At 37.7% G+C, this 14854-nt stretch overlaps 1 protein-coding gene across 1 annotated transcript in view; it reads left to right on the forward strand.

Moving 5' to 3' along the window:
- LOC120527830 (membrane-spanning 4-domains subfamily A member 15-like) overlaps window positions 1–14854 on the forward strand; it is a 147782-nt gene that overhangs the window by 80186 nt on the left and 52742 nt on the right. Inside the window, exon 4 of the mRNA XM_039751702.1 lies at window positions 7981–8037. Within this exon, the coding sequence (XP_039607636.1) occupies window positions 7981–8037 (57 nt within the window). The remainder of the gene's footprint in view (window positions 1–7980; window positions 8038–14854) is intronic.

Consider the following 14854-nt stretch of genomic DNA (forward strand, 5'->3'; position numbering starts at 1 on the left):
GAGTAGAGCTGGTGAAGGTGGATGAGTTTAAATACTTGGGATCAACAGTACAGAGTAATGGGGATTGTGGAAGAGAGGTGAAAAAGAGAGTATAGGCAGGGTGGAATGGGTGGAGAAGAGTGTCAGGTTTGTGACAGATGGATTTCAGCAAGAGTGAAAGGGAAGATCTACAGGACGGTAGCAAGACCAGCCATGTTATATTGGTTGGAGACGGTGGCTCTGACCAGAAAGCAGGAGACAGAGCTGCTAAGATTTACACTGGGTGTGACAAGGATGGATAGGATTAGAAATGAGTACATTAGAGGGTCACCTCAAGTTGGACGGTTGGGAGACAAAGTCAGAGAGGTGAGATTGTTTTGGTTTGGACATTTGCAGAGGAGAGATGCTGAGTATATTGAGAGAAAGATGCTAAGGATAGAGCTGCCAGGGAAGAGGAAAAGAGGAAGGCCTAAGTGAAGATTTATGGATGTGGTGAGAGGACATGCAGTTGATGTGTTTAACAGAACAAGATGTAGAGGACAGAAAGATATGGAAAAAGATGATCCGCTGCTGCAACCCCTAATGGGAGCAGCCGAAAGAAGAAGAAGTTTAACAAATTAACACAAATAATAATTTGGAAACTTCCGGGCTATCTCTTGCGGATGTTAGTTTCTTATTCGTTTATAGTAAGGCTGAAACGTTTGTGTATTCTCATGTGCCACAGCCATTAAATATGTTCACCTTTTATCAACCATTTTTCTGTATCTCTGCAGCCTGGAACCTCCGCCCTGGAGCTCTAGGTAGGTGGGGTTGACTCCAATGGGTGTCAATAGAGTCTAGCTACAGATCTCCAGAGATCTACCTGGTTACACTATGGTTAAGATTAAGATTGTGGGATGGGTTAGCTGGCTCAAATAATGAAGTATGTCCATTAGGTCAGCTTCATATACTTGGAGGTCCAGGATGGAGATTCTTGGCTACAATGATATCTTTGCCCATTTTTCAAAATCAGTGATACTAACAGCACTTCTAAACTATACACAGTTGGCATACAAATCCAATCTGTGGGTATACCTTAGTGAAGGAACCTGTTTAGCCAGCTGTTTTCAGTTCTTCTTTTGGGGTCTTCATCAGTGGTATGTGAAAATTCTTTGTTTTCTTACAAACATCACACTTCCAGTGTCTAGGAAGTCAGAACTTTCTGTCAAAGTATGCCACCACATAGTAAATCAAAATGTTATTTTCTTCTTATAGAAAAATGTCCCATACAGTATATGTTCCTGCCCTTTAAGGCTTGGTTGTGTTTCACAATTAGAAAAATAGTCTTCTTTATACATACTACATTTTCAAAACTTATTTTCTATTGAGGGCTGGACATTTTAGTAATATTAATACAAATACTTTAACTTTATAACTCCATTCTCCACTTTTGAACATATATATTAAAAATAATCAACAAAACAAATGCTTAATGCTTAACACTTAAAGCACCATACTCCTAAGTTAAAATTGTCAGCTGGATGTAGCACAATATCATACTGAAACTACTTGCACCCTGAACATTTCACCATTGCAACTGGTGATCAGTTATAGCACTAGACAGCAGTACCCCTCTCTCAAACATTATTCAGGTCATTAGCTCAAATGGAGACAGCCCCTCTATTACAAACGTTTTCCATTCCTGACAACATTCATAAACACATTTTGTATGTAAATAGTAACTTGCATTGAAAATGTCCATTTAATAGAAATATTGGCAAACATGCAAAATTCTTTATTAGTTGCTTTACAGAAAAACATTTCAAATTTAATAAGTTGATAGTTTGGCAATATCACTGTAAGAGCCATTTTCCTAGTTCTATAAGATTCCTATAACCCCCATAAGTAGAATTGTATTGTTATATTCTTGCCATTTCTAACGAGCTTTGAGTAAGCATTATTCTTCAGTTAGTGACAGCCTTGCCATGAGTAAGATGTAGAGACATACGGTTTTAAACCGTGCTCGTGCCTGAGGGCCTACGGGCTCTTTGAGTGTGTGAAGTAACTCGTAAAACAGCACTTATTTAAGTGTTGAACCGTACACTTATAGTATACAGAAGAAAAAATTAAGAACCTTTAAGTATAGAAAGAAGTAAAGTGCCTTTAAGTACAGAAGTACTGTAACTAAAGTTTCTCAAGAAAAGCTAAGTTTAGAGTAGATACATTTTTTCCCATTTTTTACCTTTAATTCTACGTGTGTGACTATTTTTTCTTTTATTCTTGTGTGGATTATTTACTTTTAGCTTTCACTAAATATTTTTAAGACAAACTTTTGGACTGAGAGATTTCTTTCGACATGGGTTTTACCCATGCTTAACTTCACCTTATGCTGCGACGGCTACAATCACTGTACTTTAAATCACAAAACAGGAATAATGTAAATTAAAATGAATCTTGGGAATTTACAGTATGTTGATTTTATGTTTAAGTTTGGTATTTTTCAACTCAAAGTTATTTCCTCACAATCATATTATTTATTAATTTTCCATATAAAATTATTCTCTAAAATAAAGAGTTTTTTTTATACATTTTAAAAGCACCTTGCTTGTTTGAGCTGCTTATAATGGGACTAATGGATACATGGGTCCATAGGTAACTGAAAAAGCCTTAAAACTTAGCAAATACATCCACTTTGAAGCAGCAAAGGTTTCAATTTAGGGAAATGTGTCTGTTTCATTGAGGGAAACTAAACATAATTATTTTACCACAGATTGTTGGAACTATTTTACTTTAGAATACATTTTCTTTTTGCTTGTCTGCTAACAGTCTTCATTGTGGATGAAGTTATGACAACCCAACAAGCACCAAGCAATTCTCAGCTTATAATTCTACCTTTGTGTCTGCAATTCTGTTTTTGCTATAGTTATGTTCAGCACTTGCTCAGTCTGTAATTCATCACCTTGTTTGCAGGCTCTATTAGCCATACCTCACTTGACAATTTACTAGTGCTTGTGTGTTTGGTTGAAAAATACAGACTAAGACTGTGGTCCTCATGAGTAGCCACCAATGGTGAGCTAGGGGACAGAGTGACATACGGATTGCCTCTGACCCTGCGTTAGTGTAAGGAGGCAGCTGTGTGTGTTGCCACATGGTAGAAGCAGCCATGAAGTAATGAAATAAGCTTCCATATAGTGTAAGAATCTAAGCAATCTTAAGTGTGACTTCAGGTATTACTGTCTAGCTGTCTAAAGAACAGAAAGAACAATTCACATTAGAGCTTCCATATTCACTATCAATAACAGCGCTTGGTGATGACTTTCTGAGGTGAATCCTTGCCCCTGGCCCTGAAAGATGCTTTTAAAATGGCTGAATGTCACAACAATGTTTTGCTTTGCATTTTTTTTTTTATAAAATGCAATTTGCAATATATGTGCAAACTCAAGAACTGCATCAATAGTAAAAAAATGATTACCTGGAAAATTTGACATATTCTGTAAGTTCAAGACTTTTTCCATTCATCTATGGACGCCTGGATCCTTTAGAGCCATTGTAATCTGCAAGAACAGAGAAGGAATTTTTAAAATTTATAAAAGAAAAATGCCTCACTTTACTGCACAATTTTATGAGGCAAATTAATATATACCATGATTGTGAAGCAATAACTTCAACTTGCAAAATACCACACTTATCCTTTAAGCATCCTACAGTCTTTGATAAAGAGACAGTACCTCAAAGAGATGAGAAGGCTTAACTGATGATTTGATAACTAATCCTTCAGTAGAGTCCTGTTGTCTTTGCTGAGACACTGCGGGTGTCACTTCCTCTTTACTGCAGCAGATTTTCGCTGGAATGGCACAGCTGGGATGTGTACTTAGGATGATGGGAGGTACAAGTAACAGGTTCTGCCTATCATCATCTAAACAGGTTGCTGTTTATCTAGCTGTTTAGCTGTAACAGAGACTACAAGTACTTCACAGATATGACTGCTACAAGTTACATTCAGTGACATGTGCACTGTAAAAAATGCCAGCATTTCACAAGAATTAACTGTAAATAAAGTACTGTTGATATTGAGGGACATTTTCAATTTGGGAATTTTCATAGCGTTTCACTTATATGTGTGTTAAGGTGGCAGTTAAAAGTGAAATAGTGGCTACAGGGACTCTGACAGAAACTTGTCTGATATCGTACAAACATTACAACATTTTCATTCAAACATAAGAAAAATTTTAGAGTACAGTCACAGGAAACTTTCATATGTACATACTGTATATTGACTGTCAACTATAGTCACTGCCCAACATGCTGTTTTGATGTGACGTACACAGTTACACTCTATAAAAATGGATATTGGCTAAATTATAAAAGTATACATTCAAACCCATGTCTTTGGATCTGTGAAGCAGCAGCATTAACCGTTGCACTACCTTGAAGTAATGCTTAGCTAGCTACCCACAGCTACTTCTTAGCTCACAGACAGCTTCTTATTCGCACAACATATTAGAGTTGTATATATACCACATTTTGACTGCATGCGAGTTTTGCCCAGTCCAGTGTGGGTAAATCAACCAATGGATTGTTGTATTTGCATAACTAAGGAGTAATATCTCATTAGGCCAATGAAATTGTCATTGTTTCATGACAAGTGGCATGCCTTTGTTAAAATGAAAGGAATTGTACCTGGCCAAACTTGAATATCCCAGTCACCTACACTGGCAAACCTGTATAGTCAGAACTGCAATAGAAAAAACACAGCAGAGAGTTGAATCATTTTGTTACTACTTTTATTGTCAGAAGATATTTTTACTCACACATGGGATTTTTTTTTTGTTGGTCATGTTCTTTCAGGGGCTTTATCACATCTCTTTTAATAGTTGCATGGTTCAGAATCCTTATTGGAGAACTTGGTTAGCTTCCAAGTCCTAGCTGGTTTCATTTCCATTAGTGCCTCTCCTGATGGCAACAAGAACTGTGAACATTTATAACAGTCATCATTCAGTCCTCCTGTATCATATGTAAACTTACCTTTCAGCCACTACAGTTTCATACCTCAGAGCCAATGATCCTCTCAATCAGCAATTGTCAAATTTTATCCCATTTGGGAAGGGCCTAATGAAACTGTTGTGCCATTGACAGGCAAAAGGTTCTGGTCTCAAGAATTTGCAATTCGTGGCATCCCAAAGGTTCATTCTGGAGAAGAGACAGGAGAGAAGGTAGGCAGCACTTGAGCACCAATGTTAATTGGTTAATTAATTCTTCAGACAATAATCTGACTTTATTTAGTTTTTGTAAAATTACTACTTTACCATACTAAGAAGACAGTGTATCTGTGCATTGATACCATCAGTATTATTTGTCTATTAGTGGAACATATAATGGCAGTTAAAGCTGACAAAGTATAGATTTCTAAAGATCAACAAATAAAATATGAATCTTTCCAAACACAGTCATCATACATTAACTGAATACTCTCTACCAGTTCAGGGTAGTTCCATAAACGACAATCCAGTCATAAAGTCATAAACATGCTGTGGCCTATATTTAAATTTCACAAATACAAGTGCTGGGGTATATTTCTCGTTGCTGTTATCGTCACAGATCATTTATTACCCACTCTCTCATTCCTTTGGTTTTTTGATTTAGCTGTACTTCATTCCTATAACCTTTATTTTCACAGTATTACTCATGAAACGGAAGGCAAGACAAAGATTTATTTGTCTTTAATTGTTCAGATGTTAATAATAATAATAATAATAATAATACATTTTATTTATATTGCACTTTTATTTTATATTTTAGCAATCTCAAAGTGCTACAGAATAGGAATAAAAATAGTAAAACAAGAAAATCTATTTATACTTTAACAAAATATCTTTCTAAAAAGATGAGTTTTTAGATTCCGTTTAAAAACATCAGTCGACTGTGGGGCTCTCAGGTAGTCAGGGAGGGCATTCCACAGTCTCGGCGCCAAAGATGAAAAAGCCCTGTCACACATACTGCGAAGCTTAGTTCTAGGGACTTGGAGAGAGTTTGTGTGTACAGAGCGGAGGATGTGTGAGGAGTTATGAGGGGTAAGGAGTTCCTGTAAGTAAAGGGGGGCATGTCCATAAATGCACTGTTGGGTGAGGAGAACGACCTTATACTCTATTCTGAGTGGGACAGGGAGCCAGTGAAGGGTTTTCAGGATTGGGGTGATATGGTCATGCTTTCGCACCCTCAACAGGATCCTGGCAACGCAGTTCTGAATATACTGGAGTCTCTGAATACCCTTGCCAGGAATCCCGATGAGGAGCGCATTACAGTAATCCAGCCTGGATGAGACAAAGGCATGGACAAGCTTCTCTGCATCTGCCAGGGTGAGAGTTGGGCAGAGTTTAGTGATGTTCTTGAGGTGGTAGAAAGAAGACTTACAGAGGTGTTTGATGTGGGTGTCAAAGGTGAGTTGAGGGTCCATTTTAACACCCAAATTGGTGACAGATGTGGAAAGGGGAATGTTTTGGCCAGCGAAAGTGATACTGGTGATGGTAGAAGAGTGGAGATGGTGTGATGTGCCAACTAAGATGGCTTCTGTTTTGGATCTGTTTAGCTGAAGAAAACTGAGCCTCATCCACACCTCTATCTCCTCCAGGCAGGTAGTCAATGTAGATTTTGGGAGAGGAGCAGTAGAGGAGGTGGGGGTAGTCCTGAGGTAAAGCTGAGTGTCATCAGCATAGCAGTGGAAAGACAGACTATGTCTGCTAATGACATTTCCAAGAGGGAGCATGTAGATGGTGAAAAGGATGGGGCCTAGCACAGAGCCCTGTGGGACACCACAGGTGACGTTGTGGGTATGAGATTTTGCGGTGCCCAGGATGACATGCTCAGTTCTGCCGGTCAGGTAAGATGTGAACCAATTGTGAACATTTCCTGAGAGTCCAATGGTGTATTTCAGGCGGTGAAGGAGGATGTTGTGGTCTATTGTGTCAAAAGCAGCTGTCAGGTCAAGGAGGATGAGTAAAGAAGGGGAACCAGTATCCAGTACCCTGACCAGGGCTGTTTCAGTGCTATGGCCAGGGTGGAAACCAGACTGAAACCTTTCGAACAGATTATTCAGTTTAAGGTGATCATGAAGTTGTGTTGCAACTGTTTTTTCCAGAACTTTAGAGAGAAATGGAAGATTGGAGATGGGCCTATAATTGGAGAGAACTTCAGGATCCAGGTTGGGTTTTTTCAGTAGAGGTCTGATGACAGCAGTTTTTAGTGAAGAAAGAATATGGCCAGCCAGGAGGGACTGGTTTATGATCCTGGTGATAGGTGGAGAGATGGCAAAGACATTGGCCCTCAGCAAAGCTGAGGGGAAAGGGTCCAGAGAACTGGTAGACAGTTTCATTTTCCTGATGATGTCCTCCACCTCTTCCCGTGAGGCAACAGAGAGGGAGCAAAGGTGCTGGACAGTCTCAGACAGTAGGTCAACAGTTATGTAGCGAAGCAGGATATCCGTGGTGGAGAGGTGTAAGCGGATTTTATCAACTTTTTGTTGAAGAAATTGATGTGCATATTGCACCTCTCATCAGTGGCCTTAGAGTGGGCAGATGAAGGAGGTTTGAGAAGGTGATTTATAGTTGAAAAAAGTTTTTTGGGGTTCCTGGAGCTGTTGCTGATGATAGTGGAATAGAACCTGGACGGTGCAACCTTCAGAGCTTTTGCTTTTAACCACTGCATTTTCTACTGTTACATGACTGGTATAGCAAACATGGAGCTCTTTTATTTCTGGAAATTGTTTTGTTTATCCTAGTTGTAAATGTATCCTTTTTCCAGTCCAGAGACTGATATATTCTGACATTCGGAGAAAGTATAAACTCCACAAATGCAGTTGCCCGGTAAAGGATTTAAACCCACAATGCTGAAGTTGTGAGCCAGCAGAATAAAATACTGTGCCAACATATGCCTAATATTAAGTTAACAATATACTAGAATCTTTGTTTTCAATTCATGCCTTTCCTTTATTGATATTTTTAAGTTTTCCTTTTGCTCTTTCCACAGTACATTATTTCTGGAAGTCTCTCTATTTGTGCTGCCAATAAGATGCAACCTTGTCAAGTAAGTATAAAGATCTGTCTAGTTCTTTGATTCAATCTGTTCATTTAAGTCTGATCAGCAACTATGAGATTCTTCTTCTTTTGCTTTGTTTCACTGTTAATAGTTATAATACCCAGAATGTATGTTAAGAGACACGATTCAGCTCTTTAGAGATTTTTGCTTGTGTTTTCACCCATAATTAACCCTTTGTTGCAGCTTTTGAAATGTCAATTTGTTTTTAAATAATTACATATAGGAGCAGGAGACTTGTAGATTTCATTAAGCTTGTACACTTTGTTCACTAATTGTTCAGCATTTGTAAAATAAATCAACATGACCCTTAGATAGTTTACACATGTAATGTACAATCCATCCGGCACATTTGGTTTTAGTTTCTAAAGGCCTCAAACATGTCATTGTGATTGTATCAGGTTTCATATTCCACACAAGCATAGTACTTCATGTCATTGATTTTCACATTATTTGGCTATCGGTCTAATATAGAGTCAAGATGGAAATTATGTGACTGGAGTGTTATCTCGTGATCAATGTGTTCTGAACAGTATGAAGATCAAAGTGGTAAAAAGACTAAGAAATGAAAATGTGGTTTAAAGAGAGATCCGAAAGATTACTAAAAAGATAGAGCATAAAGTCAAAATCAGGAAGTACAACACCAAAAAGCGAGACACGAATCATGGTCGAATCACAAAGCAAAAGTTGTGGCTTTGCAAAGAGCCTTTCCTATTAACTAAATGTGAAACAAAGACTAGTACTTCCAACTGGCCATGTCATTTCACCATAAGTGGTCTGGGACCCAGCATAAAAGGCGCCCACTGCAAAACATGGACAAGTCAGATTAGTGAGGCAGAGGGCTATGGACTTTGAAAACAGAAGAGAGAACTTAATAGTCTATATTTTGGCGGTAATGGTAATTGTATTGAGCTGTCTAGATTAAAAATCTTTACATTAGAACGCAGAGTTGTGTTGGGTCATGTTTTTCTGGGGCTTAGGGGCTCGGTGGCACCCCCTATTGTTCACAATCCATACATTTCTACAGTAGCAGTATCATGCAGTCATCATTTATAGGCACAAATTATGATGTAACATATATCAATATGACTGTTGACAAGTTACATTGCCAACACGAGCATGGCCATAATCATGAGGAAATTCCACAGATCAAAATTACAAAATGGCCCTGAAATGATGCATTGAAAAATGATCATATAAAACAGTAGTTTCAACCTTTATGGCCCCAGGACCGAGATTTAACTTTTTAAGTTCATTGATGACCCACAGAAAGCAACTGAAGAGTAGGGTGGTTCTCCTTGGTGAAATGAAAACACTTACAAGAGAGGGGGGAGTGTACCTTCCCCTTTAGTGAAAAAGACTATTTAAAATGGATAAAAAAATAAATATAAGTGTTGTTAATTCCTTTTAACCATGGGCAACTCAGTTGATGAAGCAGCTTTTTTATTCCCCTGCGTTTATGCAACCCAGGGATGGCAACACACAATCCAAGAATGGCAACAACAGCCCAAATGGGTCATGGCACACTGGTTGAGAAAGACTGATATAAAACTTTAATGCAAAATACAAAAAATAATGAATAAAAAAATGACAAAACAAAGTAGAGTACAGACAATAAAGCCAATATTTATAAAAAACAAGCCCTGTTGTTTTGGTCAGCCTTATAAAAGTAAGCCCGCAGTAGCTTTTCTAATATTTGTATCACTTTTGTATTTTACTAATAAACAAGGTATTACCTTTTAAAACTCCTTGTTCTTCATCTTTTCCCACTTCTATGTTGGGTCAATGTGCTTGATCAGCATTCTCCATACAGCTCCATCCTACACCTCCCCCTCAGTCAAACCCTTTACCTTCATATCTTTTTACTTTAACTATCCACCTTTGCTTTGGCTTCCCTTGTTTTTTCTTCCCTTGTACTTAATTTCCCACCACTCTTTTGCCCACATATTCATTGTCCATGCTACCTCAACCTACTTTCTTTGATATCTCTCCCACTTTTGTTGAACCTCTGTCTCATTTCTTATTCTGTCATTTTTTGTAACTCCACACATCCATCTCTGCCCTTTCATTTATTCCACATCTTCTCCTCTGTCTCCTTTACCTTCCATGTCTCAACTCCATATATCATTGCTGGTCTTACCACTGAATTAAAAAAAAACGTTCCTTTAACCTTCAACATAATTCTTTGATCACACAATACTCCTGGTACCTTCTTCCAATTGTTTCATCCACATTGCATTCTAGGGGATATTACTGCATCTCATTTTCCATCCTGGGGTGCCACTGATCTTAGATATTTGAAGTTTTTGACTCTTTCCAATAGTGTTTCCTGCAGGCTAACGTCTGAATCCTAATAATCATTAAACTTTAAATATTCTGCCTTCTTCCTATTTATATTCAACCCTCAACCTTCTCTATTCTTCCAACTTCCTCTCTACTTTCTCTTTTATGGTGCTACATAACACCTTGCCAGCAGCCAAAACATACACCAGGTGTAATGGTCTTGTATCCTATAATTCATCACATCCATAATGAGATAAAAGATGTAAGAACTTGGAGAAGACCCTGGTGTAGACCCATTCTAATGGGGATTTTGCCTGTTACCCCAACACTGCTTTTAGCCGGAGTCTTTACTCAGTCATACATATCCCAAACAATCCTTACATACTTTTCTGGTACTCCTTTTTCTCTCATGCACCTCTTGACATGGCACTGTATCATAAGCCTTATCTTAAAAAACAAAACAAAAAAAAACACACCATATACAAACCTTTCTGCTTTTCATGATGCTTCTCTGTGAGCTATATCAATGCAACGACTGCATCAGTTGTACCTCTCCCTGACATGAAAACCAAACTTCTCCCCCGATGTTGGTATTTTCCCTAAAACTTCTGTAAAACCCCTTCCCAAATTTTTATTCTGTGTGACATTTTATCCCACTATAGTTTTCCACAATCCTTAACACTGCCCTTCTCCTTATAAATGGGTGCAATCACACTGTTCCTCCACTCCTCTCATGTTCTCTCTTGTTCATAAATACCCTGCATTAGACCGCACATCTACTCTCTCTTCTCCTTAACTCTTCCACACTTCTAGTGTCCTATTGATTTTCCATTTTTTATTCTTTTCAGTGACTTCTTTATTTGCTACCTCCTTGTTCTTGGTACTAGCCCTTCATTTGGGACTCCACCTCCAAATACTACCCTTTTCAAAGAACCTCTTCTATCCACTGTGAAGAAATAAATGTGAGAAGCAAACAGATTAAGGGTTGGGGAACTGACCCCGTGTCCTATTGTATCAAAATAATTCCGTATGCAGTGAAATAACGGTCAGGCCCATGAATTAAACAATTGACAAATGAGTCCGTACAAACAGACGAATATTTATGATTTAAATCGGAAGTCAGTGGAAGGAGAGGTTGATGTAGTGAGAAGGTGACGGAGGTGATGTCATCAGAGGGCGACTGAATGTCACATCATCAGAGCTGGACAGAAGAAAACACGTAAGTTTCTTCATGAAACGGAGTGATGTTTTCTGGTGTGGAATTCAAGGTGCAGGAGGTATTTCTTTCTTTTTTCCATTGATAAAAAGAGAAGTGCATTAATATGCTGTCTTAAACCCCGCTCCGGTGTGTTTTTGCACTCTGTCGGGCCCTTCAGCTGAAACACGCATGTGTGACACTACGTATTCTTGATTCTATTATGCGTACTCAAGACCACACATTGCTCACCTTTTATCTGCTTTATCTTACTAAAATCCTTCCCAGCCTTGTTTCAAACCTTTGCTATTCTAGAAAACATTCTCTGTCCCTCTTTTGTCTCCAATTTTTCATGCACCTTCTTCAAAGCTTCAGACTTGGCCTTTGCCCTCTTTGCCTCCTTTTTTGTCTGTCTATATATTTCCCTTTTTTCCCCCCTCCCTGATAAGTACCATGTTTTCTTTGCCTCCATCTTAGCTTTTATTACATCCTGCACCTCTCTGTTCTACCACCATGTCTCTTTGGCCCCAGGTGAGCTCCTTCATGTCATCCTACCCAACACTGATTTCACTTACTCTTAATACAATTTTCGTATTCTTCTCCCACCATTCCTTCACATTCTCAAATGACTGCACTTCATTTAAAAATGTCTACCTAAACCTATTCTTTAGCCTTTCCTCTTTTAATCTCCACCACTTTATCCTTAGTGCCTCCTGCTCTGGTTATATTCTTCTTTGTTTGTAATCGCTCACTTCATCACCAACAGTTGTTTTGTTTTATCAGCACTGATGTTACTTTTGATACATTACAGTTTAGTTTGTATAGACAGGTGCCAATGTTGCTCAAGCCCATTGCACTGGTTGATCTGGATTATGTAATCCCAAAGTAGCTCATCACATCACTTAATTGTCACATGTTGTTCTGTTTCTGTATAAAAAGTCCTTTCTTCATAATATGACTGTCATCTTTGCAGTACTGCACTTTCTCCTTCATGTTTATATTTGCTTAAACAAGGTGACTTTGAGCTGAGGGAAGAAATGCATATGAGCTATTTCTGATGTGATATTGTTTTGTTGTATTCAAAATCTTGTGCTACAATGATTTGCAAAACCAAGAAAATCAATTTCCATTCATCCTGTAATTATAAATTTGGTCTGTAAAACAATAACCCTCTCCTGCTTTTACTTTCCAGAATATTGGGCAAAAAAGTAAAAAAAAAAATATAAAAGGAATTGCCTAAAATATTTATTAAATAGTATTTCACACAAAAATGTATTGCTTAATTTAAATAAGTTAATTGGGTTAAATATCTTTTGTTTTAGATTAAAGGAGCCCTGGCTACGAATATCATCAGCACAATTTTCGCCTGCACTGGAACCATCGTATATATAGCAGATTTAGCAGGTCCATCCTGCATTGGTCCATGTTATTACAATTATTCATTTCAGGTAATTTTCTTTATGTTTTGTATTTTCTGGATCAATTCATAATTCTTGGATCAAAAATAGAAACTGATAGAATCAAAACAAAATCAAAAATGGGATGGGTGGTAGATTTCAGAATAAAAATAATTAACATAAAATATATAAGGATTACTCTAAAATTTTCATTGAGACAGCATATTGTTAAATCCAATACTCAGGAGAGTAGAGTGTCAAGAAAGTGCTCTCTACCTAAAGTCCAGGAATACTAGTACTGAATGTTTAATGTGTAACTTTGAGTGTCACTGAAAATGAGGGTAGGAGCACACACTGATACAGTGCATTGCCACACCAACCACACGAGAAACCAACTCAGGATCCAGATTCGGGCCCAAGTGCAGCCATGCAACGGGTGATACCTCAGCACCACACTAGTTCAGATGGAATGGAACAGAAGGTTAATAAAATCAGAAAAGTGCTTTACAGTGAGTCCTTTCCCAATTAAAAGCATTTCAAGGTTAATTAATAATATAGCATAAAATTACTGACATATTTGTACAGTTGTAGCACAGATCAGGTATGTTTAAGGTGTTCCTTTTGTATTTTTAAGGTATATTTGATGTAAAGTTGAAGTTGATTGTTGTGTTAATTTTACATTGAATATTTTATTTGCATAGCTGTCATAGAAAAGTAATTATAAAATCTACAATTAACAACAATGTAAAATAAAAATTATTTATGGGCAAAATTAACAGAACATAGTAAGCCATCAAGTTTTGTTCCTGATATGGAATCAGATGGGTGCTACATTTTTATACCCACCATTGTTCTACATGGAGGATGATCATCTGTTGACACACACCTTTAAATATATTGTTTCTTATAATTGTATACTATTATTTACACCAAAGATTTACAAATAGCTATTGTGATATTGTTCTTAAAAATAAACATGATTAGGTTTGGATCAAGTCACAGTTCTAAAAGAATCAGGTCCAGTCTGATAAAGGAACATTTATTTGTGGACTGCGGTTCAGTGCAGTTTTATTTTTGCAGGTACAGGTTGGGCGCAGGTCTCTATGACACACTGCCTGCCATGAGATTAAAAATGCCAAAGCAACAGTCAGTTTTAAGATCATGACTGTCTCATGGTTGAGAGGCTTATTCATTACAGTGATCCTTGGATATGATGTAGGTTTTTGGACCCTTATACTCCTGGTAACATTACATTCAGCAAATCTACCCAGAAGGGGGTGTAGACTAAATTATAAAATATATTGTCAGTGCAGTATAAAGTGTAAAGGTTAACCTTTGACCCAGCAAGAATAATATGAATACTGAGCCATCCACAAAGTAGATGAATTTGAGCAGTTAAGCCTTTGACAGTCCTGCTCACATGCTTTGTGAATTTGGAAAATGCATAACACTTTGTAGCATGTGGTACCTAGTGGGAAATGTTACATTGGGTTCTAAGGCCACTGCTGTGTGCTGTGTGCCATATAGAATCTGGAGGGCAACTTTTATTTGTGTAATTAACATTTGAAAGAATCTGTTTAACAGTTGATGTAGGAGAGTACGATAAATGCTTCTGACATTCTTCCAGACATATTGGTAGTGCATCAGCAAGCTATTAACATGATGGGCTGCCTCCAGCTCTAGTCAGTGTGGAGACTTTTCCAAACTGCTAGTCAGAGGTTTCAAGACACCAGTCCATGGAGAGTCTTCTACAGGTCCACAAAAAGATGGAAAGATCTACTATTTTATTATGTTCTTTATTTTGTCAAATTTAATTTTGTGCAGCTTGCCTGTATGTTATATTGTTCAGAAATTGTAACATGGTATGCTGCTTTTATAATGTCATCACTAAGGCATAATCATTATTGCTACCTTATTTCATTTTGTAGCACCA

This window comes from Polypterus senegalus, chromosome 1 (assembly GCF_016835505.1).
Source record: "Polypterus senegalus isolate Bchr_013 chromosome 1, ASM1683550v1, whole genome shotgun sequence".
NCBI lineage: Eukaryota > Metazoa > Chordata > Cladistia > Polypteriformes > Polypteridae > Polypterus > Polypterus senegalus.